The sequence below is a fragment of the Psammomys obesus genome, unplaced genomic scaffold, assembly GCF_907164565.1.
Source record: "Psammomys obesus unplaced genomic scaffold, mPsaObe1.curated_primary_1811, whole genome shotgun sequence".
Taxonomy (NCBI): Eukaryota; Metazoa; Chordata; class Mammalia; order Rodentia; family Muridae; genus Psammomys; species Psammomys obesus.
The window spans coordinates 45,682,481-45,709,136 of record NW_026596051.1 but is presented as its reverse complement, the minus strand read 5'-3'; the positions used below and the strand labels follow the sequence as shown (position 1 = coordinate 45,709,136).

The window sequence follows — 26,656 nt, the reverse complement described above, 5'->3', positions numbered from 1 at the left end:
TTTTTTTAAAAAGTTAATCTTTATTTTAAAAACTCAGATAATGCCCAGATTGAACATTTTCATAAAGATGTTAGTTTGTCCCTTCAGTCATGTTTTCTTTACTCACACTGGAGGCCAAAGTGACAAAACCACAGGAAGGCAGAGCTGTTGAAAATATCATCTGAATCACTTGGCCCTCAAAAGTACTGTCTGAAAAATCAAGTTCAGCATAATTGGAGGTAAATGTGATCACGTCCACTGCTGGAATGTTTTATTCTGATTTTGGCTGAAGGTTATACTTTTGTGGCTGGAAAAAATTTTCTTCAATGGCACTGACCAGCTCATCTAGTTCCCTTTTCAGTTGCTCTGGATCACTAAAAAATATAAACAGGAATTCAGGTTAATGGATAATAGCCCAATGAATTTGGTATTCTTTTAAGACAGTGTCTCACTATGTAGTCATGCGGACCAGACTAGCCTCAAAGTCACAATGTAGAATAGGCTGGCCTCAAACTCACAGACACACCTGCCTCTGCCTCCCAAAGGCCGAGAAAGAGGCGCGCAGTAGCCTGTGTAGTCTTGATTCATTTTTGAGGCAGGCTTTTACGAATCCCAGGCTGTCTCTGGAATCACAGGAATCCTCCCCCCTCAGCCTCCTGAGTGCTGAGATTAGGGATTGCAAACATGAGCCCCTACTCCCAGCCTCAAAGCAAAAGTAAAAAGTTTAAACACACACACACGTGTAGTTTAAGGATTTAATGTTTAAGTATCTGCAATTGTGCATGTGAACGCCGGTACCTGTAAACGCTGCAGGTGTGTGTTTGAGCCATCAACACTGGTGTTAGGAAAAGAATTCGAATCCCTGCAAGAGCAGCAGGAGCTCCGCTCTTTCAATCATTTTTAATCACTGACTCAATCTCTTCAGCTCCTTTACGCTGTATTTTAAAATGCTTTCTTCATGGACCTAATGAGCCTGAAACTAAACTTCTAGAGGTTTCAGAAAAGCACAACCAGAAACAGAGCTCCATGAACTTTTGAGTGAACACATTTGATGACTTAGAGGGAAAAACAAATGCAAGAAGGCAAAATGTATTATATCCCCAAGTTTTCCAACCCAAGGTCTCCACAATAAACATTACTCTTTGTTCTAAGGATTTTAAAGAACCACGATTTTGGTAGTAGCATCCCCAGAGGCCCACATGGTCTGTACCCGATAGCACAGAGGAAACATTCCTGATTTCCCTTGTGCTTAGTCCTGCTCAACTCAGTCCTCAGTTTCCCTGTCTGGCTGTTTCCTTCACTTTGTGTGGCCGGACTCCAGCCACTGGGAAAAGACAGCCACACTTCCGGTCTCCATGTGCCCGCTCTCCTGAAGGCACCCTCATGATCAACGGTCAGATTTGCTCTGGTGATCACTTCCCTGGAGTGCGGCTCTTTCGTTGCCTGAACTTGTTTCTGACAGGTCAAAGGGCACAGCAGGAAATGGAAGCCACGGTGCTGAATCTTTACTGCCCCACCACTGCCCACCCACCCAAACAAACACACAAAAACTAAAAATGTCACAACTCAAGTGTAAACAAAGGTCTAAGGAAGTGGATCCCTGTAAGAAAGTCAGGCTTTCATGCGCGTCGGAAACACTTGTTTGTATACAGTAGGTCCATGAATGTAAAGAACACATAAACCTGACTGCCAGTGAAATGGATTCCTAGCAGCTTACGGAGTCTTATGTAGCTACCATGATGCCATGGAAATTAACCCTCCACCCATTTTCTATTACCTCATTCTTGACCACCCGAAAAGCTTAAATTCAGTTTATCCGAAAGGAAAGGACAGTTTCTGCAATCAGTTATGATATTTTGACACTGCAGCTGGCAATAGTACAAGAAAGGCAACTGATTTCACTGCAGACATTAATTCCGGCTCTATTAGTTATGTACCCGTGGGCAGGTGGCTTGGGCTCTCTAAGACCCATATTCTCCATCTGTAAAACTGGGATAAAGACTTTACCTCCTCCAGAGAGTTACTGTCCATATTGAGATATACTATATAAAGTAATTAGTCCAGAACCTGGCACAAAGACCTCAATAAAAAGAGCTACCATTATAGTTATTTTCATTCCTATTAGCAGCGTATATAGTAATTATGACTCATAAACGCATGAGAATTGCACTGTTCTCTGTCCTCTACCATTGTGTTTGAAGAAAGTAATAACTCTCAGGAAGGCAAATATGCTCATAATTAGTTGAAATTGAAGCATAAAGCTCAAGCTCAGCGAATCTGCCAATTTCTAACTTCTTTATAAATATTTAGCTCCTAAACACGACACATCTGTACATTGATTCCCTTGCTCATTGAGTTAATGTTTTCAAGGTGCATGTTTAATAGTTTAATACTATAGTACCTATAGTATCGTTCAATAGGATTTAACAATATAATAATTTTACTAAAAAGTTTGATCTTACCATTTATTCCCTATCTTAATCCTAAATGACCCATTTTGAAATTTAAAGTGTGACATTGTTGAATACTATTTTTTGTTTTGTTTTTTGAGACAGGGTTTCTCTATGTAGCCTTGGCTGTTCTGGACTCACTTTATAGACCAGGACGGCCTTGAGCTCATGGAGATCCACCTGCCTCTGCCTCCCAGGGTGCTGGGATTACAGGCATGAGCCACCTCACCTTACTTGTTGAATACTATTTTTAAAAACAAAGATGAGTTGCATGGCAATTTAAACTTGGGTTAAGAATCCTTATTTCCTAAATTTAAATTCAGTGGGTCACTTTATGGAAAAATAATCAGGCAGTCTGTCTCTTTAACCATGCCAAAAGTCTATGTAAAATCAATGACGATGGAAGCAATCCGTGTTCTTATTGCACTTCTGAATGGTGGGGGTGGTGTAGAAGCTATTTTGAAGACTGCAGGGCAAGTCTGAAATAATGTTAACCAGGCTAGGCTTACAAGCAGGCTCTGGTTCTTCGAGCACTGATTTTGGCATTGCTGTGAAAGGATTTTGGAGATGTGTTCGCCACTTACAAATAGTTTACTTTAAAGAAGGCAGTTGGTGACCTGGATGTATAAGATTCAAAAGAAGATTTTCCTGAAGAATTTAACCATGTTGGCAACTTCACCCCACACCCAGGACCCCACCCTGCCCAACTAGCCCGCTATCATGTGAGCCCACTCTCACCAACAAGTCTCCCCTTCTACAGTCCTCTGGTCTGCTTCTCTGGTGTAACTGTTTGCAAGCAACCAGGAGCTAATAACATTGGGGTTCTCCTGCTCTTAGGTGGTGCACAATCAAACACTGAGGAGGGAAGTAATGTGAGGTCTAAAACTAAATTTGAAAAGGTTCAGAAGAAAAAAAAAAGACACTTCGTGAGTGTGTGTGTGTGTGTGTTAATGGTGGTGGTGGTGGTGCACGATTTTGATCCCAGCGCTTTGAGGTGGCAGAGGCAGGCAGATCTCTGAGTTCAAGGCCAGCCTTGTCTATGGGGCCAGTTCAGGATAGTTAGGGATACACAGAGAAACACTGTCTTGAACAACCAAAAACCAAACCAAACCAAACCAAAAACAACGAGAAGGGAAAGACTTCAAAATACCAGCAATGGTTCCCAGCTCAGAGCGGAGCAGACACTCGGGTGTTCACCCAGTGTATGGGGAGTGGATTTAATTGACTTTGTCACAGGAGTGAAAGAGGAAAATCCACTGGCACTAAGAACCAATAAAAATCACTAATGAAAACCAAACTCAGGTTTTCTGGAAGAGCAGCAAGAACTCTAAACCACCAAGCCAGCTCTCAAGCCCCTCAAGAGGTTATTTTGTTTTGTTTGTAATTTTGTTACTTTGTTTTGTTTGTAATTTCTTAATTGTTTTGGTGTTTTTAAGTGTGTAGCAGTGTGGCAGAGTTCAGTTCCCAGCACCCGCACAGGGCAGCTTACAAGCTGCCTGTCTGTAACGCCAGCTCCCGGGAATTCAGTGCCTCTGGCCTCCAAGGGCGCTCGCCTGCCCCACCCTCCAGATTCACAATTAAAAAGAGAAAAGAAATCTTAAAAAAAAATTACCCAACTGCTAGGTCATACTCCACTGTAATTAAAAATGAGAGCTTACAGATGAGGCTCAGGTATCAGGTTTGGGAAACTCCCCAGATGGCATGTAGCCACCTTTGAGATTCACTGTCAACCCCCTCACTCCTCTTTGGGAGCTTTTGAGATTTCTTTTTTTCAATTTTTAAGCAGTCTGTAATAGCATGATATCAGCAGTTTCTAACTAAGCAACACACGAGAACTTCTGCTTAACACTAGTTTGTCTAGCGAACTAGGGCGTCACGGGAAAGAGCTGAGGCAGTGACCGCGCGCGTCCTACCTGTTGCCAGGCGGAGCACACAGCTCCGCGTAGTACTTGATCTTGGGCTCCGTCCCGCTGGTCCGCATGGTGGCCACACCGCCGTTAGTAAAGCTAAAGGTAATCATCTGGCTGCTCTTACTGGTGGGAAGAACCTGGGGATCAGTTCAGACACGCCACGTTAAAACAGCAACAAACTGTCCTGCCCTAGGGAATACTGTCCCAAATGAGCAAGAAATCAACACCAGACGGGTATGCCGGCTGAGGACGTCCTCCAGAAAACCAGAGGATGAATCCTAGCTATTTGATCAGCTTTCTACATCCGGACATTGACTAAACTTATCAAAGTTTTGTTCAACTTCGAACATTATTTCACAAGAATGGATGTAAACAGCTTAATGCTACTACAGAAAATTAGATCCTATCTCAGTGTTGCAAATGGAAACTTTGGCCAAAAAAAGCTCATAAGGAATTTTTTTCCCCCTGGTACGAAACTCTGACTGACGTATTTATAGTTGTTAACTGCAGAACGTTGCTAAAGTTACAGTGGATGTGTTCTCACAGGCACAAACACAGGGCACAGAGGAAAAGAGACAGCACTTGCTGGGGAGGTGGCCCAGCCACGGAAGGCAGGAAACAGATAAGGGTGCAGCAATGTGTGAGGAAGCGTGTGACTGCGGGGTCCCTGTACCCTAGGGGGGGGCACAAACAGGAAACTGAGCCACTGTGCTCTGCAGAAGCTCATCTGGCCTCACAACTAGAGGCACCAGGTGGCCAAGGGTTGGTGTGAGGCAGGGTGAGGCAGCGACAAGGTGGAAAGAAGCTGCCAATGCTCCAAGAGCTTTCCTTCTAGCCTCTGGGGTCAGGACCCAGCTCCGCTCTGCCTGCAAGAGAAGCTTAAGTGCTCTGGAGTTTGAACCCTTTGGGCTCAGAAACTCGGTCACCAGGCACTGTGGAGGTGTGCTATGGTGAGACCTAGGGAGACATCCCAGACCTGCCCCTGGCCACGCCTCTGGGCTTTCACATGTCAATTCCTATTTCTTAGGAATCAGTTAGGGTTAGGCTCCTGACCGGCCTGATAGCTCCAAGGTCAATCTCAGAACAGCTGGCTGGCTATTCAAAATACCCAAATGAATTAGGTCATTTGTCACACACACAGAGAACTTCCAACCAGTTAAGTGTGTAAAAGATAATGAAGGACCCCTAGGGGAAGATGATGGGTAAATGACAAGGCCAAAACAAGTAGGGGAAAAACAAAAACCAACACAAAACAACAAAACCAAACTTGAGGGAAATAAAGCTATGGAGATGAAAAATGCTCTTAGTTCTTTAAAAAGAATCTTTAGAAAGGTATGACACATACACAGAGAGGAGGGCGGAAGAGAGAGAGAACAATAATAGGATACCATTCTGAAAAAAATTGGGAATAGGAATTGAAATTAACAGTCAATAGGAGCAGCAAAAGTTAAAATTTGAAAAACCCCTCACAAAAAGGAATAGAGTGGGACAAGAAGAAAGAAAGAAGGAATGGCGTCGGTGCTGGAGAGGCAGCACCCACCCAGGAACTCTTCAAGAAAACACTCAGCCGCCTCCCTTTCTTGACACATCACCAAGAAAGCTGAGGCCTAAAGGAAATGATGCCCAAGACCAAAAGATCCAGTGCCCCGGTTGGCTGAACTGGGCTGAGGCGTGCCAAGGAGGGCGGCACAGGGCATGCTGGGTGTTCCCGAGGGCCTCCCCAGACGTGAGATCATGAGGACTCTGACCCACTCAAGGTTTAACGCTCTGATAATGCTGAATTTCAGCAGAGTCCTCAGAGGGCATGGGACTGGAGACCCTTTGCTGAGTTCTTCCTGCTGCTTGTCTGTAACAAGCTAAGCGACAGCTCCCTTCTACTGCGCACCCCCGCCAGATTTCTGCACCGCTACGGGCCTAAGGCCAACGGAGTCACGTGACCACTGACTGAAAACAGGGGGTCTCAGTAAGCCTTTCCACCTTTAAATTGTTTCTCTCGGGTATTTTGTTGTAGAACCAAAAAGTCTGACACACCTAAAACGTCACCTTAACACTGGACAAAGCACAGTGGGCAGACACTGAACAGTAAGGGAGCAATGCTTCCCTGCTCTGAGGCCGGGGAGCGTTCAAACCTAGCAGCCTCCCCGGATGTCCTTCCTCGGACCGGCAGGGGCTACTGAGCGGAGGAAGTATGTGCATGGGTTCTTTATCTCCACCAGAGAGGAAAAAGTTCCCTGGCCAACACCGAAGAAACAAGTGAGAGGAGAGCTGGTTGTCTTGGCATGGAGTAAGGTGCCCCACTTCACCACAATTCTTTCAATGTCGTTTATCTAAGTATGTTGTGTTCATATGAAAACTTTAATACAAAATACAAAAAGGTAAATATCAAGGAAGACATATAACAGCTCGTCAGGCTGTTCCTGCTGTGCTCCTAGGCCGGGCACAGCCAGCCCTCACTTCTGCTGCCTCTGCCTCTCAGGGAGCTCCTAACGCAAACATTGGCTTTACAGCCAGGCCACGGAGCAGCCAGAGAACAAGGCCAAACTCATCAGAAAACAAGTCGCTCTCCCGGGGTGGACCAGCCTCTAGTCACCATGAATCGCACTAGATATGTTCTTATCTCTGATCCACTAGAGGAGAAAGTCCAGGGCGCACTTGCTTGCTTGTGGCAGAATGTCATGATACAGCCCAGGTCCGCCTCTCAGACTTTCGATGCTCCCGCCTTAAAGATTTACCGGCATGTGTCATCATACCCAGCCAGTGCCACTTAGTCACATACCCTCTTGTACAACTCAGATACTCGCTGGAGTGACATGTGCTGATGAGGAGGAAGAGCTGGGTCCAGAGTCAAAAGGCCCCGACTCCTCTGGACCGTCACAAGTCACTGCCTTTCTGAGTCACCATTTCTATGCGTGTGGAAGGACAGCTTGGGTGTCATTCATCATCAAATGACTTCGTTTTTCTACACATCTTACTTTGTTTCTTCCTCTTCCTCTTCATCTTCTAATGAGAGGGGTCTAATCCAGGGCCTTGTATGTCCAGGCAAGCAGCCTATCCCTAAGCTACATACCGCCAGCCTCCATTTTCCAGGTATTGACTTACAATAACACATACGTGCCCCTGGTCAGCTTCAATCAGCCTTGTGCACAAATGAATCTGTTCAAATTGTAAATGGTAAAGAAAATAAACTAGTTGGCAAAGTAAACATGACTTACAGCTTTTTTATCAGGCTGACTGTCATCGTAGCCAGTTGTAAGGTCCCTGACCGCGGAGATTTCAAATTTGCCACAAGTTTTGGGATAATTGCTCTTCCCATCATAGTTTCTCAGGTTTCCGAATAATTTTTGAATTATGCCTTGATCATGGCAGATAAAATATGAAGCTTTGGTAATATGATAGCCATACCTATAAAAAAACATTAAATTTAAGCCACAAACAGTCTGCAGAGTGTATACAAGACACGTAGCAGCTAGCACGTTCTAAAATAAGTGGAACAGGTGGCCCTAAGCAACCTCAAAAGGATAATCAAGCATCACAGAAGACGCTGGGGCTGCCAAGATGGCTCAGTGGGGAAGGGCACTTCCTGCCAAGCGTAACAACCTGAGCTGGTCCCAGAACACACGTGGTAGGACACAAAGACTTCTTAGTTGTCCTCCGACCCCCGCGTGTGCTCAGTGGCTTGTGTGCACTGGCCCACACACACACAATAAACAAATGTTTACAAAAAGTAAAGGGGCTGGAGTGAAGAGACAGCTCAGTGATGGAGAGCATTAGCTGCTCCTCCAGGAGGCCCTCCTCACGTTCACACCCATCTGCAACCCCAGTTTCATGGATTCCCATGATCTCTTCTCGCTTCGGCGGGCACCGGGCACACACACGGTGCACAGACACATGCAGTCAAAGCACCATCCACATCACATGAGAGTAAATACATTTAAAAAGAAAATGAAAAGAGGTCAGGGCAGAAGACCGCTCAGTCAATGCCCTACGAGCATGAGACCCTGAGAACTCCCCAGAACCCAGATACAAAAGGATGGCGTGGCGGTGCGTGCGTGGCGGTGCGTGCGCGGAGGTGCGTGCGTGGGGGTAGCGTGTGGCGGTGCGTGCGCGGAGGTGCGTGCGTGGGGGTAGCGCGTGGCGGTGCGTGCGCGGAGGTGCGTGCGTGTAGCCCCAGCACTGGAGAGACAAAGGCAGGCAGATGCCGAGGCCCTGATGGCCAGCCAGCACTGACTACTTGGCAAACTGCAGGCTAACGACAGAGCAGTGTCAAAAAGACGGACACCCACCCCCTTGGGCACAGAAGCCGAGGCTGCGCCCTGAACAACATGGTGAGGGTAAGAATCAATAACGTAGATCAGCCTGCACAGGGAGGTTACGGCTTTGCCGAACACAGCTGCGCGGCTCGTGTCGCTGTTTGTGTCCCCTCCGCAGCCTCCGCACCACGCGGGCAGAGTTCAGCACTGCTGCAGAGACAGACCCCAAGGGCGATGCACTTAACCCGTTTACGACATTGATAACTTAGAAATCACACTCTGCCGTTAAGCCGCTTGTGCAACGTTCTCATGGGTTAGAATCCACACGACCACAAATGGTCATTACTAATTAGTTGTGATGCATCAAATGGAAAGGGTGATCTTGGTTTTTCATAAGAAACAGAACACGTCACCAAAATAAGAGCGCCTGAAATACACCTTCAATAGCCCACAGGCACTTACTCCACATAGATGGCCTTCAGCTGCTGAGACAAAGACAGATTCTTGGTTGCTAGAAAGCTTGCCAGCTCTGCAGTTATGACAGCAGCACTGACTCCATCCTTGTCCAGGACAAAGGGGCAGCACATATACCCTGCAGAGAAAGCAGCAGACACACAGCCTTAGGATACAGCGCTACAACAGGCCACGTGTGCAGCTCTGCAGGCTATTGCATGTTAGGGGCTAGTCTGCAGCACACACGCCTTTTTTAATTTATCTCTGTGTTTGAAAACTTAGATCTTCACGTGGTTCCATACCACAGTGCTTATCGTATCTGCTCTCCACGCAGAAGGTCCCAGTGGGTCATAGTGTGATCAGCTTACACTGCGCAGTGGTGACGTATGCCTGTAATTCTAGCATTTGGGAGACGGAGGCAAGGGATCAGGAGTTCTGGGTTATGGAAGATGATGTCTTAGAAACAAAACAATTTAGTCCAATGCCTCGACTACAGGAGCCTGAGGAAATCTGTGTGGAACGGCCGTGTGGAGATTCCGTGCTGGCTAACGGTGTTCAGGGACTAGACCACAGCCACAGCTTCAGTGCAGACGAACACGGTTCTAGGGGCATCAGTCTCCACCCACCTCTTTCTTCTCTGAAACCTGGAGGTTCTCTGCAGTGACATGATTCAGCTGATGGCTGGCCCTACCCTCTCTTGTGTGCTTACTAGTGGAAGCTGCTGGAGGCTAAGGTCATTATCATATATGTCAGAGTCACTGAGTAATACATACAATCAACAGTTGATGAACAATGTCTCCTTAACAAAAGCCATAGAAAGACAATTCTGAAATCCCGACAACCAAAGCCAGCAGCTCTGCCATCCCTGTAATGACATGGCCTGGTGCTTTGTATTAACTGGTAGTTATCTTGTTTCCCCTTCCCCGGAGAGTCTTACTGTTCTTCGAACAATCCCTCATGCACCCCAAAATGATGTTTGTGTTAGCTTGACCCTTGATCGGGTAGATAAAACTTCCAGAGGAGAGGACGGGAAGGAGAAAGGTGGAGGACAAAGGAGGAAGGACAGTTGCCCTGCGATAGAACCGGAACCATATGGGCTGGGAGGAAGGACTCTAAGAATGGTGTGGAAAGAAACAGCCCAGATGAAGAATAACAGCAACTACATGGGACTATGGATGAAAAATGGCCCAGAAGGGAATGGTTAAAGCAAATGGCATAGGATGCAGCTGGGAGATAATGAGATTATGTAGATGGAATTATCTGCCCAGCCCAAGGTGAAATAAGACAAATCTAAAATCTAACAGGTGTCTGTGCCTTTTATCGATTATGATAGTGGATTAAATAAAACTGCCAAATAATTATAAAGCAAATAATAAATAGTCATAGCCTGATACCACTTATTTTCCACAATACAGCTCTCTGCAAGGAGTTGGTTAAACAAGTGTCTCTCTGTTTTAAGGAACACACAGAGAGCGAATAACAGTTTTCACTAAGTAAACAGCTAAGCAGGGTGCTTGCATAAACAACGCCTGTGTTCATGCCTCGCTTTCCTTCCCACTTATATGGACTGATTAACAGTTTAGGATAAGGGCCTTTCAGTAATTCTGGTTGAACTTTCAATACCATGGTCCTTTCCTACCATGACCTTGAGGACAGGAGAACACAGCTGCCTTCTGCTCCCTAGGCATTCTTAGCACAAATCCTCATTAAACATCATCAGTGAATGAAAAATAAATAAATAAACAGAAAAGGAAGGAGATGACTGTTCCTAGCTATGGTGGAGGAGACGGCTTTCTGTAGATGTGAGGGAGAGCACAGCCAGGGGCAGAGATATCTGGGAGAGTCTGGAGTGAGCCTGACCCTGAGGCAAGCCATGTACGGAGACGGGGAGGAGGGAGGGGTAAAGGGTGGACAAAAGGGTTGGGTAACCAAAATGGCTGGATTATATAGGGAAAGTCTGCCCAGCCCCTGAGAGGGAGAAGTTTAGGTTAGGGGGCAGGGTATGGGACTGAGGGATGCTGGGAGAATTTGGCGCCCAGGTCCACTTTGATGTGTTAACTAGGCACCTTAGTCAGCCACCTGTCCCAGATTGAGACCCAGTTGTCAGTGCCATAGATGGGTGGATTCTTGCCCTGCCAACTGCCCTGGGCACAGTGTCACCATCATCAGATATGTGTGGATGGCCCAAATGCTTGCATGCTATTCTTTTTTGTTGAGATGGTATGAGAATCCAACTTTGGGGTAGGATAGTTCAACACTTGACCGAAACAAGAGAAGCAAAGTAAACTGTGTGCTCCCATTGTATTGGGAACGTTTGAGCTCAAGTTCAAACTTTTCTCTCATTTGTTTATTATATATATTGTTATGTATTATATACTATATAATATATAGTTTAACATATTATATATAACATACATTATGTTCACATATATATCTATAACTATATATATGCATAGATATATAACTATATATATATAGTATATAGTTACATATATATTTATAGTTATAGATAGTCTGTGAACCTCATTATTGCTTCTTACCGATAGCTTCTTCAAATGCAAACAGGACCGTCTTCCCCTGGTCTACCAGCTGCTTGGTTCTGTTTCCCATCCACTTGAAGCCAGTTAACGTTTCCTAAAGGAATAACACAAAAGACAGCAAGAATTGATCTGAGGCAAGGGGCGCAGCTCAGTTGGTAGAGTATAATCCCAGAAATGTTCAGATGGAGACAAGAGGACCGGAATCCAAGGCCGTCCTTGGCTATGTGAAACTCTGTCTCAAAATACAGAAGGGAAGAAATGAAGTAAGTGGGGAGGGGATGTCTTAGGGAGCAGGGCAGTCAAAGTGACCCAAACACCTACCTCAAAATGGAAGCCCTCCTTCAAGGCAATGGCCCGCAGGATTTTGGAGGAAACGGTGCTGGACAACATGTACGTGTCTTTGAGGGCACTTCGATCTTGGTTCTTTCCTTTCCAGGAGGTGAAGAGCCACCACCCCAGCAGGGCCCCCAGCTCATTGCCCAAGAACACTCTCCAGTCACCACTACAAGGAAGCAGGCCCTGTGTTTCAGTAACCTCCGGGAAGGCCCAGAAGCCCCTGAGCTGGGCAAATGAAGCTCCCATACTTCCCACAAGCCGGCTCCTGTCCTTAACTAACTGGGCTGAAATGGACCTGCCACATGTCAACTATCTGAGCAGCTTCCATCATCGGTCCAGACAAACGTTAATGTCTCTGAACACTGACCTGCGAAGCCAGCATCCTGCAGAGGACTTGGCTTTATCAGGCTCGGAGACTAAGATTCATTTCAGTTCCCAGCACACGCTGGATTGCTCTGTGTTAAACAAGTCAAGGCTAGGATCCCTTCCCTTACCATCAACAAACTGTCCCGTTAGGGGAATCCACCAGAGGTTTTGTTGTAAAAACAGATATAATTAAATGGAGAACTTCCCATGAGGACTCAGCCTCCCCACTATAGTATGCTACAGATGACATTCTCTACATTTTTCATGACACAGATAAACAAAGTGAATTTCACCTGTCTTGCTTTTCCGCCACAGCAAGTCTGTCGGCATCTGGGTCATTGGCCAAGACAATTTTGGCCTGGATTTTGTCAGCCAATGCGAAAGATAAAGTCTGAAAATAAGTTCAGAAAGTAAAAGATTACTCAGGGAAAACATGGAGCGCACCTTAGACTTTAGAATTTGCCTATTCTTATGAGCTGAAGAAGTTCCAAATTGGGGCTGTAGGACTGTTGTTGTTGTTTGTTTTGTTTTCTGGGTTTTCCCCCTTGGGGCTGGTTTTGCTTCGTCAGATTTTATGTTAGATGATGAGTGTTCCAGCGACTGCACAGGACTGTGGCAGCCTTGTGATGGACCGGCATTTCTTAACACTGTGTGCTTGGCTACACCAGCTCCTCAGGCATCACCACTATCTAACCTTCCCACATGGTAGGCGGTGATTCTGCCAATAGCGTTCGCTAACACAAAAGAATGGAATTCAAATATGAGAAGCCGCTACATTTTATTATCAGTATTTCGTGGCAATAAAGAAACTGTCAATTAAAATTTAGTTTAATTTAAAGCATAATTTAGATTTTAGCTCTTATAGCCTCGTGTAAGAGGTCAAGTTTGATGGTTCCCTGAAGAAATTAGTGACCATCCCACACACATACTTCCAGAGATATAATCTTTTTTTTTTTCAGCACAGCAAAACCTCACAATAACATAATGTACTTGATAGCAATGCTTTGGAGTTTAAAAGGCAGAGTCCATTATTTAATAAAAGTAGGTTACCAAGACACCTTTTCCTTCCTCAGGATTCGGGTATTTGACAGTTGGGAACTCAGGATCCGGATCCTTCTGCTGGGGAACAGCTTCAGGGGGAGCAAGGTCAAAGGCCTTGAACGCCAGCTGCACAAACTCATGCCCCACACCGTGGACAGAGGTGTGCACGAACTTCACCTTGCTCTCCTTGTTCACACTCCTAGAGGGAGACACAGTGGAAGAGGATAAATGACATCAACCGGGCTGGCTAGAGAGGAGGTTTAGAAAATACCAAGAGCAGGGTACTTAATACTGTAAGAGATTCTGGGTCTTCTCCCTGCAGTGGGAGCCTCTCGGAGAAACCTAAGCTACGTCCTCCATACAGATCACTGCGGGCTTGAAGGACGCAGAATCACAAAATGTGAACACAAAAGTCCAATAAGCAGGATTTTTCCCCTTATACTTTTGATATAGTCTTTTAAAGTATGAATAAAACCCAGAAACCAAAAATTAAACAACCAGATATTAACAGAATTGTTAAAAACTTCTGTAAAAAGTTTCAATGAAAATTATAAAGTAACAACAGGAGGAAAGTAGATACTTGAAACAATCAAGACTTTTTTTTTTTAATAAATAAAGAAGTTTGTTAAATTCAAAAGATGAGCAAATTTGAATACACATGAAGCAAGTTTATCCTAATTAAAGGATGTAAACGAAAGTGAGATATCCCTCTCATTGACAATGGGAGGATGAATGATGATGCTGAGTGCAGGGTTGAACACGGGGCCCTGAGGGGCCCTGACAGGCTGCAACTGTCGGCTCCCACGCTACCTGCGGTGACAGCTCTTCATGTGTGTGAAACTAAAGGAGTGGGATGGAGGGAAAGCTCGCAGAAGTACCTTGTTACATACCAGTGGGAGGAGAATGATAACCATTTTCTTTTGTAGGGGAAAATAAAATCCAATGACGTGGGAACTCAGATCTCTATCCCACAGCCCGGGAAACCCTTAGCCAGGGTGGTCTATCCCTGGGATGGGAGTCTCTGCTCTGCACTGGAGTTGCCAGGCCTGGGCTGTCTAACAAACACCAGACAGTGCACAGTTTCAGCTCTTGCTGGGGAGCAATGCGTAGTGGCGGAAACTCAAACCTCCCTGAGGACAGCTCCCACCCTGCTCAGACCCTGACTGCGAGTGTCTGCCCCAGGCTGAAGAAGCAGGTGCTGTAGCATGGCATGGCCGTGCTTGGGTACTGGGAATTGGAACTCAAGTCCTCACAATTACATGGCAAGTCTCTTGACCACTGGACCATCTCCCCAGCCCTGAAAGTTGTTTTTTTTTAAATACACACATATACACATACAGTTATATCCATACAAGCATCTATAGACACAGCTGTAAACATATATGTGTAAGTTTACAACACTTCAAACTGTAGCTCGTGGTGGGCTGGCTACCTGCTTTTGTAAATAAAGCCACCTCAGTGTGGCTTCCCTGATTGGCCACCTGTGCTGTTTGTATACTAGAAGACCAATTCCGAGGGTTGAAGACAGGCTCCATGTAGCCAGCAAAGCCATGAGGATTTGTTATCAGTTCCTTTAAGAAAAGGTGGCCAGCTCGGCTGCTGGCCCTTACCCACAGCTCCAGTATGTGTACCAGGTAAAGGGGACAGAAACCAAAAACCAAACATTGATAGGATTCGGCTGAATCAGACACAAACCAGTTACCTGTGAAAACAGTATTTTTTAAGGTCTTCAAAGTAGTCATTACTGATGGAAGTGCTGGGGTTGTGAAGAAGGGAGTTGCTGTCAATCAAAGACTCATCCCAAGCCTTGGGCCAGGGCTCTAAATTTTCCTCAATAGCTTCAGAAATGCCTCGGTCGTGTGGAGAGATGATCTGAGCGCCGTTGTCCCAATAGACCTAGAGACGCCAGCAATGCATTTAGCGGAATCAGGATGCAGAGCACACACTCCTGAACAGCACTGGGGTGGGGTTCTTCCTAAGTGCGCTGTGTGAGGAGAGAGCTTCGTGGGTACCTTATAGCCGTTGTCCTGCTTTGGATTGTGCGAGGCAGTGATCATGATCCCGGCACAGAGTCTCAGGTGCAACACTGTGTAGGGCTGAAGAGAGAAGGAGATGGCTCTTCAGGAGGAGCAGACGGAATGGAAATGCCTCCTGACCATGCTGCCCCCGTTGTCACCCTCATATCATAACACACCATTCATCCTTTTGTGTCCCATCCAGGCAACCATGCAGCATCCGCCTCACCTGTGCTTTTGCCCTGTCCTGTTTTAGCTACCTGTGGGCCAGGAAGATGAAGGAGTGTTTTAACTCTTTTAGCAGGGCCCACACTCCTATAACTTCATGAAAGGAGACTGCTACAACTCTTCTATTTTTTTATTAGTTACTGTTGTTAGTCTTTCACCCTTAACCCATAGATTAAACCCTCACTGGCACGAACTGTAGGCAACAAGCTGCCTAAACGTTTGTTATCTGCGGCTCCCGCCGTCATGGAATCCTTCGCCTGCGGCTAAGAGGAGAACGCTGCAGTCTTATCACCCTAGGAACAACCTGGCTGCTCAGGGTTCCAGAATGTTCATCCAGGTGAACCGCTTCCCAGGCGTCCTCTCCTTCCGTCTTCTCTTTGATAAGCTAGAAGACTCCTGAAGACAAAGATGAGCCAAGCCTCCATTCTGCATTCATTCAAAACTTGCTAAGGAGGAGGCTGAAGCACTGTGCGCCCTCTGCGCCCTCTGCGCCCATTCCCTTCTTTTTCTTATTAAGGAAAAGGTTGAGACAATGGAGAATATACCCAGACAGGTTCTTCGCCTTTCACTCCAGGCTTGACATCTGGCCCTGACATTTCAAGTCACTTCCTACTCTTATAAGATGACATGCCAAAATGGAGGAAGGCCTTGGCTGCTCCGGTGCCTGGTTGTCCAGTGAGATTTCTACATAGGCAACCTGAGATTTGAACCATCCGACCCTCTCTCTACCGTCCCACGAGAATTTTCTCTTCAGAAGTTATGTCACACTCCTTGGATGTATGTACTGATACAGAGAAACAGGCAGACCTAGCCACGCGTGGTGGCTTATGTCTGAAACTCCAGCACTTAGAAGATGGAGGCAGGAGGATCACTGGTGAACCTATCCTACAGTGAGTTCCAAGGTCAACCAATGCTACACAGCAAGACCCTGTTTCAAAGAAAGTGCCAGGAGCACCCTACACTGTGGGACAATGGGAGTCACGCATTGAACTCTCCTCTAGTAATAGTAGCTACGGACACTGAGACCACAGCAAACATAGGAGTATACTGGTGCATAAAACAATGATGACACCTGAGCTACACAGAGCCCTGACGCTGAGCACCTGCGGGTCATGGACCCACGCGGATGCGGCGGCTGCCCTCACTTCAGCCGGCCAGTGGGCCTTCCTGCTGGTCAACATGCTCTCATTCCTACCTGACGGAATCAGGTGAGCATCAGAGCCAGCTCTCAGCAGTTTGGCTGTGTGCTTAAAAGCAATGGCTGTCACAGACTCTAGGGGCCTTTGCTTCACTTCTGTCCATAAGGGACAGGGTAGCCATTTGGAATGGAGCATTCATATTTAAGGCTGGCACACCAACTTGTTAAAAATACAGTCATATGAATTTGAGAGGAGCTCAGATTAGATTCAAGAGATTTCCTAATTGTGAAACTGCAGTGAGGAGCTACCCACTAAATTAGAAACATATAAAGGACCATTTTCTGCCGAAAGATTTGCAGAACGCAAACAAAGTAAAACGATACCTTATTTTTCCTTCAGAACTGCCCCTGTGCTAGCACTGGGCTACACCCCCAACCCTGGACAGACCTCGAAAAAACCAACTCAGAATTAAAAGGCGGCACGCCAGAAGCACATTATCAGTGTGTGCGTGAGCCTGCCTCTGAGAGAGAGGAGCCAGCCCAACAAACACCAAGAAATTGTCACCAAAACAACTGAGCTCAGCAGCACCAGGGCCCGTGAAACTCCGCGGAGTCCCACCCGGGCTCTGAGACAAGAAGTTAGGGAGGAAATGGTTACTCACCACAAAGGGGGTTGGGGTTATATCAGAGAAGAGGTACACAGGGACCCCCTGGCTCAGGAACGCAGTTGCAGCCAGCCGGGCAAACCTGGACATGCAGAATCGGGGGCAAAAAGGAGAGTCTAGGTCAGAGCTGCGGTGGCCCCGGGAAACAACGACCAAGCATGAAGCTGGGGTGGGTCCCGGGGCTTCCCGTGTGTCACCAAGACACTCTCTAACGGAGCCGCAGCCCGGCCCCTCCCAACACGCCTCTAGGTTGCACATGGCCGAGAAAGAAGGAGGACGTTTCTTTCAGACATTTACGCTGGCACAGATCACCAAAGCTGCAGACGGTGGAGTCCTCTTCTCCTACCTTCTACCTCTTGTTTAGGGTAAAGGCCTGAGGTCACCTCACCACCTGGCCAGGGCCACTGAGCACATAAGCCAGGCCTGCCTTAAAGTCTCTCAGCTCTGTCCATCTCAGCCTACCTCAGTGGTTCCCACTTCCGCTCATCTGACCCTCATGAAGTTTTTAATGTGGAGGCATGGTCAGTAGTCACGCTCCGGGGAGGGGATGAGCTGCCGGCCATGAATGGGAAGTGAGGCCTACAGGCTCCGGAGAGCGGATGAGCTGCCGGCCATGAATGGGAAGTGAGGCCTATAGGCCACTGCACAGGGCAGCCCCACAGCAAAGAACGGCCCAGCTGCCCTGACGTCACGTCACTATGCAGAGGCTTAGGAGCCTGTCACAATCCAGTACACACCTCAGACCGGCTCTGGCTAGGTGCTGTTTTACTAAAATATAAGATGTGCCGGTGTGTGTGCACCGTACAGGCAGAACCACAGACCCAAACAGAACTGGCAAATGCTGGTCACTTCAGGCTAACGACACAGCTTCAGGAGCAGAGCAAAAACAGATGAACTTTAACCAACAGTGTTAACATAGCGGAAAACACAGTCGTATCAGCTGCTTCAGGCGGGAACCAGGGTTGACAGTGTGTGGAAGCCAAGCCTGCGGGTGAGCACGCTAAGAGGCTGAGCCAAGAGTCGTAAGTTCAGGACCAGTGTGAGCCACAGTGACGTCTGGCCTCAAAACTGAAAAGATAAAGAAGTGTGTGAGGTGTACACAGGCTTTACACAGACGTGTGTGTGCCTTCTCACAGGTGTTTTACACAGACGTGTGTGCCTTCTCACAGGTGCTTTACACAGAAGTGTGTGCCTTCTCACAGGTGCTTTGAGCGGAGGTGGGCTCTGGTGGGTACTAAGGGTCAATTTAAAATGTTTTCTACGTTGTTTGGATTCAAACGGTAAACGCTGGATCAGCATTAAAAAAACTGCCGCCATTACTGCTGCCATTATCTTCACCACCACGTGCCCATGTGCCCGCAGGAGTCTCCCTGGTCTGGGATGTCCAAAGCAACACCCTGAGAAGGATGTTCTATTCAAGAAAGAAAGAGGCAACAAAGTCTATAAATAGTAGGGAAGAAATTACATGCAAGCAAGCGAGAGGCCAGTTTAGACAAGTTCTTTCCTTTTGGTAAATACTACATTTTAAATATTTAGATAACTTTATTTTCTTAAACTAAATGTAAAAATCAAAATTTCATTCATCATTTCTGTTTGTTTACCTTTTGGGACAGGATCTCTCTATGTATCCCCGGTTGTCTTAGAACTTGCTATGTAGGCCAGGTTGGCCTTGAACTCAGAAATCCTACTGCCTCTGTTTCCTGAGTGTTGGGGTTAGAGGCCAGTCGAACCCATCACTTTTGACAGCAAAGCAAAGTGCGTTTAAAGTCGAGTTATTACAAAAGGTCAAGGGGCTGATGAGATGGTTCAGTAGTAAGGACTTGTATTGTTCTTACAGAAGCTTGCATCAGCTTGTAACTCTAGTTCCGGGAGGGCCCATGCCCCTGGCTTCTCTGTGGGCACCTATGTGCACACATATACACATTATTTCTAAAAAACTGTTTTTTAAAAAGTCAAATTATTGAAATGGTGATTAAAAGTAAAAGTATACAAGAAGTTATGGAAAAAAAAATCCCTTTCTGAAGAGTCTCCAGATTCCATTTCAAAGCCCCTCCAAAGCCTAAATACCTTCTGCTGCTGCCGCCGCTGGCTGGGTGAGCTCTTGCGTCGAAGCTGATCACCACGCCCCTCTGCTTCAGGTCACTGAACTGCTTCTCCAGGTACCTGCAAAATCCCTGAAAATAGCCCGGGGTTAAAAGCACGTATTTCAGACATTAGTATAAAACCCAGCCTCAGCTCACGTTTCCCCCGTGCTCACAGGACAGTGTCAGTCACGCAGGGTGGGAGGACGGCGCGGACTGAACAGCGAGGGAAACAGCTGAACGCGTGTGTTGAACACCTAGAATTTAACACCTCTGGGTCCAGACCAATGTGCTCAGCTTCCATCTTCCAGATGGGAACACAGGGAAGAGCAGAGGCTGGCCCGCCTCAGGCCCAGTGAGCGGCAGACCACGGCTTGTACCTAGGTCTGGTGAGACTGGTCCAGTGTGGTCGCAAGGTACATAAGCTCTGGGGCCAGAAGATGGATTTGAACTCTAATCTGCCACCACTGAGGAAGAGACAAATTCCTCAGTCTTTCGTTGCCTCAGTTTCCACATCCATAGGGAGTGACACCAATTTCATGTACCAGATAGGGCTTTTATAAGGCTTAAATAAACTAAAAATATGTGAAGCAGGGCTAGTCAGTAACATGCTTGCCTTGTAAGCCTGAGGACCTGGGTTCAATCCCCAGAAGCCACCTTTAAAAAGAAATAAGTGTGGTGGTGTGGAAGAATTTTAATTCAGAACACAGTTGCTCAAAAAAAAAAAAAAATCACATCCAAACACCTTCTAGGCCTGTGTGATCCAGCTGGAATATAGACACACCTTTAATCCCAGGAGACAGAGGCAAGCAGATCTCTGAGGTCAACCCGGTATAAAGCAAGTTAGAAATTAAAGAAAAGCTTAGGTCCAGGTGTGGTGGTACACACCTTTAATCCCAGTCCTCAGGAGATAGGGACTCGTAGATCTCTGAGTTCCAGTCAATGCTGCTCAGTCAGTTAGACCAGAGTCAGGGGGTTGAGAGGCAGTGCAGTGGAGTTTGTGTTAAGTACAGGCCAGCAGAGGCAAGTAAAGCCAGAGAACAGCACAGAGAGAGAGAGAAAAAAAAAGAGGAGGCAGTTTTACCAGAAGATTAGAAAAGATTGCTAAAGTTAGTTTGAGGTCAAGCAGAGCAATTCAGTGAGAAACTGTGAGAAGCCGACTGAATCAGTCAGCTGGAAGAGGAATTTGAGCCAGAATAGCTGAGTTGAACCAGCCAGCAGGAGTTCAGAAAGAACTAGAAAGGGTGAGCTTATTCAACAGTAAGTCTCAGAGGCTGAAACCATCCCAGGCCTCTTAGATTGTACAGAAGCTAGAGGCTTCCAGGACTAGGCCTAGGTCAGCAGACAGGGGCAGTGAGCCTCCGAGATGACAATTACCTCTGGCAAATAGAAGACACTTTTACATAGCGGCACACACTTGCAATCCCGGAACTGGGGGGCCGAGGCAGCTGCTAGGCCCATGGCAATCCCTAGCCAGCCTTCCTAGCCTCCTTGGTGAGTTCTGGGCCAGTAAGAGATACTGTCTCAATAGAAAAGGTGAACAGTGCCTGAGAAATAACAAGGTTATCTTCTGGTGTCTATCGTGCCTTCCAAACTAAGGATGCTCAGCAGGCGTTTGGCTTAGGGCATTACTTGAATCACTGTTTCCTTTAAAGACCTTATTTTATTCCTTGCTTCCTCTAAGTGCCAGTCTACATTCAGCAGGCACTTCAGATTCTCCTCTCTGCTCTGTGACATCAGTTAGAGAAAGCCAGTATGCTTCATACAGTTCTGAAAGTTAACTGATGAAAATCTGTTTGATTTTTCCCCCCAGAGGTCTAAAGGAGGCTGGAATCAGTCCATTTACAGGGTATAACTGGCTATACAAATCAGGCTTGTGAAGTTTGGAGCTGTCTCTCCTAGCCCCAAGCTGATGGACCATCACAGTCCTGTATTTCAGACAGCCATGAATTTTGAATTTAAAAAATCTAGACACTGGATATGATGGGAGAATTCTGGTTGGCTGGCAATAATGATGTGTCCCCATGCTTGCTTCACTCTGACAGATAAAGAAGCAGACCTCTGACTTGCAGTAGAGGGACACATCACTGCCTTGTTACCCGTCAATTTAGAACATTTCTTCTTCCTTGGCAAACGCAGTGTTCAGCACACCTTCTGAAGGTGACTGAGAAACAAGGGGAGGTGAATATTGGTTGAATATTGGTCTTGTGGGTTCCCGAAAAGGAATGCAGATGCCCGACCCTTCAGAGTGACAATGGTGGCACTAGGCCTGACTCTCCCCGCCAACCTTTGTGCTGTGACCTCAGCGTTTAAAGGGGCAAACCTTATAGTTTGAGTCCAGATTTTCACACCCTTAAATTCACTAGAAATCTCTCGGTCCTATTGAGGACAAGAACTTGATAATGGCTGAGGGAAAAGGAGAAATGATTCTATGAGGATGAAGGAGACTTTCAGAATTAAAATGTTACTATAAACAAACAAACAAAAAAAGTTGGATTTCAGATAAAGATAATAAGCCATCTTTTAAAAATTATTTTTTAGTCGTATGTGTGTGTGCCTGTGTAGTGCCTCTGACCCCCTCGCCTTGGACACCTTGTCCTCACCTATGGGCTGGACCCCTGGGACGAGGACCAGCAAGGCCCAAGGTCGATCTTCAATCCTGAGATGCTTTAACAATTAGGCCTCACGGCAGGTGTGATAAACTGGATAATCAGAAGATGGCCCTGGCAACATATGCCCCACCATGTGATGCCACCTGTCTCTTCAGCGACAGAATCGGTAGGAATTACTTAGTGAGTCAAAGCTCATTTATAAAAGCCAAGCTAGCTGCCTGCTGGCACGTTCCTATGCTCATATTCCCACCATCACCTTAGTCAATGGGTCTGTGTAAGAACAAAAGTCTCCACAGGGAATCTGTCTCAGTCATATCAGTTTGCCACGCCTGACACACAGTAGGCATTCAACAAACTCATAGCCTGGCTGGCTGGGTGGATAGAAGGCGAATGAATCTTTAAATGAGGACAGCACAAACCTCATTTGATAGATTAAATGGTGGGAAATTTCTCAATTTGGTCACACCCAAAGATATCCACAATTAAAACAAATTAGTTTTAATTAACAAATTAATTAGTTGGGCTGGAGAGATGGCTCAGAGGTTAAGAACACAGGCCGTCATTCCAAAGGTCCTGAGTTCAATTCCCAGCAACCACATGGTGGCTCATAATGATCCCTAATGAGGTGTTGCCCTCTTCTGATGTACAGGCACACATGAATGCGGATACTGTATAAATAATAAACAAATATTTAAAAAACAAAACAAAAACACATTAATAAATCATTTAAAAACAAAGTCTATTAAATGCAAAGGACTCAAGGAGATACCTCAGGAGTAACCAGCAATGACAAAATCATGGTACCTGTGTGGTCTGGATGATGGTCAAGTCATTCATTTGAGAGATCCCTGCTCCCATAGGAGCCCGGAGGCCAGCTGTCCCAAACTCCATCCGGGCCCCAAAGCATTTCTGTAGCTCTTCTTCATTGCCCTCAGCAATCAGCTGTTTCACTAACTCCGAAGTTAAAGGATTCTGAAAGACAGACATGGATGTACCAGGCACCATTTTGTTAACAGAAGAACAAAAAATCAGCAAGGTAGACCATCCCTTCAACACCACACACACACACACACACACACACACACACACACCTATAACCTCTAGGTAAAACCTGGATAAATGGAGGCTTTTACATTGTCTGGTGGTTTTGAAATCTAAGATAAGGAATTTGACAGTGATGTGATTATTTTCTTTCCCACTGAGGTAAGCAGTTTTAGAGAAAACAAACGAGGTTCTGTTTTAGAATAGACATCAAACATGCTCAGGGATATTTCAGACCCATCACTTACCGACCCTGTGCTTGAGGCTACAAAGTCTCTGGAGTCCTTAGTTTCCCAGTCTGCAGTAGAGGAACCAGCTAGAACCCTCTTGCACAATTTTCAAGGCTTTAAATTAGTTTGTCTTTGTCTGACACCACTGTGATATTCATCTCCTTCCCTAAGGTCCTCAGACTTTCCTGGGGGCTAGATCAGTCAACTTCACGGAAATATGGCTTTTGTGGCGCTTTGTAATGTTTACAGGGTTTCCTCTGTATCTGGTCAAGTTTGAGTGACTCCAAGCCAGGCCACTCTAGCTGGAGGCCTTAGTAGCTTATACGACAGAGATCGAGTGGCTCGCTTCAACAGCACGAAGAACGATGAAGCTAGTGCCGCTTCTGCTGCATTAATCACAGAGAGCTAAGAGCATGAGTCACTTAAGTCCACCCTTGTCTTCCTGTTGTTTCTGTAACAATTGCAGATGTTAGGGTTGGAGAACGAGGGTGATGGCTACCTGACTGCACGTGGACTTTAAAGTAAGAATTGGGGAATGCTGGAGTAAGCCCTTTACTGCCGGGCTTCTAGTTATCGCCCACTAAAACGAGCACTGGGTAAGATAAGGCCCTACCATTAAACTTTGGAATGTGATTGCAGAACAACCTTGGATTCCTGGAATCAAGCCTATGGTTCCAGATTCAACAGGAACATGGACCAACCTTTTGATTAGAAACAATAGATACCAATCACAGAGAACAATCTTACCCATTAAACTGTCAGGTGCCCCAAGGAAGGGCTCAGAGCCAGTATACAAAAGGAGCTCAACAAACATCTGCTGAGTGGGTGAGAAAGTACAAAGCTCCTGGCCACACCCAATATCCAGGGCTTCTCTGAGTCCTACTGTAGATTTCAAAAGTCCTACTTGGCCTTGGATATCTAGAAAAGACTCAGCAGCCTGATAGAACAAAGCAGAGAGATAATGAAAAGTCAAGATGATAGCAGCAGTGATGAGGGTCAGACCTGGGAGTGATGGAAACTGACAGGAGAAGGGAGCGCAAGGCGAGGGGGACACAGTGGAAATGCAGAGTCCACCATCGGGGGCTTTGCCAGCATGGGCGGGTCCAGCAGCGTCAGTGCTTCCGGCTGGCAGAATCATCACTGAAGAAAGAATGAATGGGTCCATACAGAGAGGCACCATCTCCAGTTAAAGTAACGGAGAGCGGCTCAAGTCAGCTCCAACAGTTAAGTGCTCGATATGCAGGTTAAGACCCAAGCTTACGTCCCTGGCATGCACTAGCAAGCCTTGCTACAGACTCCTGTAAACCGAATGCTGGAGGCACAGACAGAAAACGCACAGAGAGGGCTGTTCTGTCAGTTTAGCCAATCAGCTCCACGTTAAAGAGAGACCCTGTCTTAGATAATAAGCTGGAGAGTGACTGCAGATAACTTGACACCATCCTCTGGCCTCTGCACGAGTACGCACACAGGTGCTCAGACATCCGCACACAGCCACAGGAACACAGCCAGAATCATCAACCGCGAGCGCACACGCACGCGCGCGCGCGCACGCACACACACACACACACACACACACACACACCCTCTGATTGGGGAAAGAGCACCGAAACAAAGGAGGAAAGGACAATTTCCCTCCGCCCTACCCACGGAGGCATCATTCCTAGACAGGTTCCACGTTCTGCAGTAATGGCCGACTACTAAGCCTGAATCTCAACTTGATGAGGCTGAGAAGTGCCCAGGAGAGCAATGATGCTCACTTCTGGGGTCTGTGAAGCGGCTTCCAAAGATCAGAGCATCGCGGGCCCTGACAGGATCAAAGGGTCACCCCTTTGTTGGGTGACAAATTGATGGCATTCTGGGTGGGTGACGAAAGGTAGGAACCGGGAGCTAGCTGAGGATAGAGGAGACCTGGACCTGTCACTAGGAGGTATTTCGCTGTGGCCTCTTCTATATCCCCCATCCTCTACTTCCTAGCCACCGTGACATACCACCACGGCCCTGCACACAGGCCACCATGACGGTAACACCGTCTCAGAGTGTGAGAGGAGCAGTCCTTCCCCTGTCCTTCAGTCTGCAGGCGCTCGGCAGAGTGGAAGGACAGCCTGACCAATGCACAGAACGATGCTTCTAACTCCTGCTCTAGGAGAATCGCACAATGCCAGTTACTAGGTTATCAAGTGGAAACAGTTTCCTTCCCTTACGAATCCTTTCCCTTAAGCTTTAACTTTCCAGGAAGAACAGAAAACAAAACAGAAAATCCTCCCTCGGGAGCTGGCGCTGGCATCCTGGAAACAGGACGGCCTGACGTTTCATTTTCTAGACGTGAGTGGGGAATGGCCTCTGCGGAGTCTTCAAACCTCTGTCCAGTCAACAGGCGTCGGGGCCTGCTGTAGCGCCGAGTAGTGCTACAGCTCTAGACCCCAGCGGGCAGCGGAGCCCCCGGCGCCAGCTCCGTTCAGGGGTCGTGGTTCACAACAGACTTTGAAGGCAGACTAAGAGAGGGCTTAGGTACCGGGACGCCGGTCAGGCGGTCTCCAGCCCCGACCCCAGCAGACTTCACACAGACAAACCTGCCAGGGGTTGCTTCTCCCAGTCTCGGTAAGAGCCAGGGAGGAAAGGACGGGCTGTCTAGAGGAGGACTTGGGAGGAGTAAGTTGCACTTGGAAAAGACCTATCAGGTTCACACAGGAGTTAACAGGAGCAGCGAACTCAGAGCACAGGCGACAGGGTGTTACGGGGAAGCACCAGCACCGGGGCTCAGGAAGGACTTGTGAGAGGACAGAGGAAGGGATGTGGGGGGCTGGCGGCCTGGCTGCTTCAGCCACAAGACAGTTACAGGGCAAAGGCGCACGGGGGCCGCGCGCACCGTGTCACCTGCCCGGCGGACAGCGCGTCCCCGGGGCAGCTCCCCCTCGGCCTGGCCGGCCAGCGCCGGGCCAGCCACCGTGGGACGGGGAAGGGGCTCCGGCCTGTGCCGAGGCCGGGCGGCGGGGAGGGCGCGGGATGGGGGATGGGATGCGCAGCCCAGCGCGGAGCCCCAGAAGCCTCCCGTGCTCCCGGGGCGAGCCGCGGCCTCGCCCCGCAGCTCCACCCTCCCGGCTGCCCCCGGCGGCCGCGGAGCCCGTTCCGAGCGGCGGCCGGGAGGGAGCTGGGCCCCGCTGCCCGCCGGCGAGCCCGAGCCCGGCGCGGCGTCCCTCACCCGGTCCCAGCGCAGCCACCGCGCGCTCTCCCGCTCCAGCCGCGCGTCCAAGCCCGGGCCGCTGCCCCCCGGAGCCGGTGCCGCCGCCGCCGCCGCCATCCCGCCGCGGGCACGACCGGGCG

The 26,656-nt window shown here is 47.6% G+C and overlaps 1 protein-coding gene across 1 annotated transcript; it reads right to left on the bottom strand.

Annotated features, from left to right (window-relative positions):
• Positions 1–26,656, bottom strand: Pgm2 (phosphoglucomutase 2). The gene is made up of 14 exons (XM_055623881.1): positions 26,535–26,656; positions 22,869–23,036; positions 19,439–19,545; positions 17,369–17,453; positions 15,338–15,421; positions 15,028–15,221; positions 13,335–13,524; positions 12,578–12,675; positions 11,904–12,084; positions 11,583–11,676; positions 9,052–9,181; positions 7,552–7,741; positions 4,343–4,476; positions 1–353 (listed from the first exon to the last, which is right to left on the bottom strand). Exons 1-14 carry the CDS (start codon positions 26,631–26,633, stop codon positions 251–253), a joined length of 1,857 nt encoding a protein of 618 aa, XP_055479856.1. The 5' UTR covers positions 26,634–26,656; the 3' UTR covers positions 1–250.

What these genes read in the sequence shown, in the direction of transcription:
- Pgm2 (XM_055623881.1), bottom strand. Translation starts at nt 26,633, where the DNA reads ATGGCGGCGGCGGCGGCGGCACCGGCTCCGGGGGGCAGCGGCCCGGGC. An exon ending in AGCGGCGGCAGCAGCAGAAG is followed by an intron (nt 17,454 to 19,438) that starts GTATTTAGGCTT and finishes CTGCATGTCCAG; the next exon opens with GTTTGCCCGGCTGGCTGCAA. An exon ending in GTGGCGGAAAAGCAAGACAG is followed by an intron (nt 12,085 to 12,577) that starts GTGAAATTCACT and finishes GCTTCCTTGTAG; the next exon opens with TGGTGACTGGAGAGTGTTCT.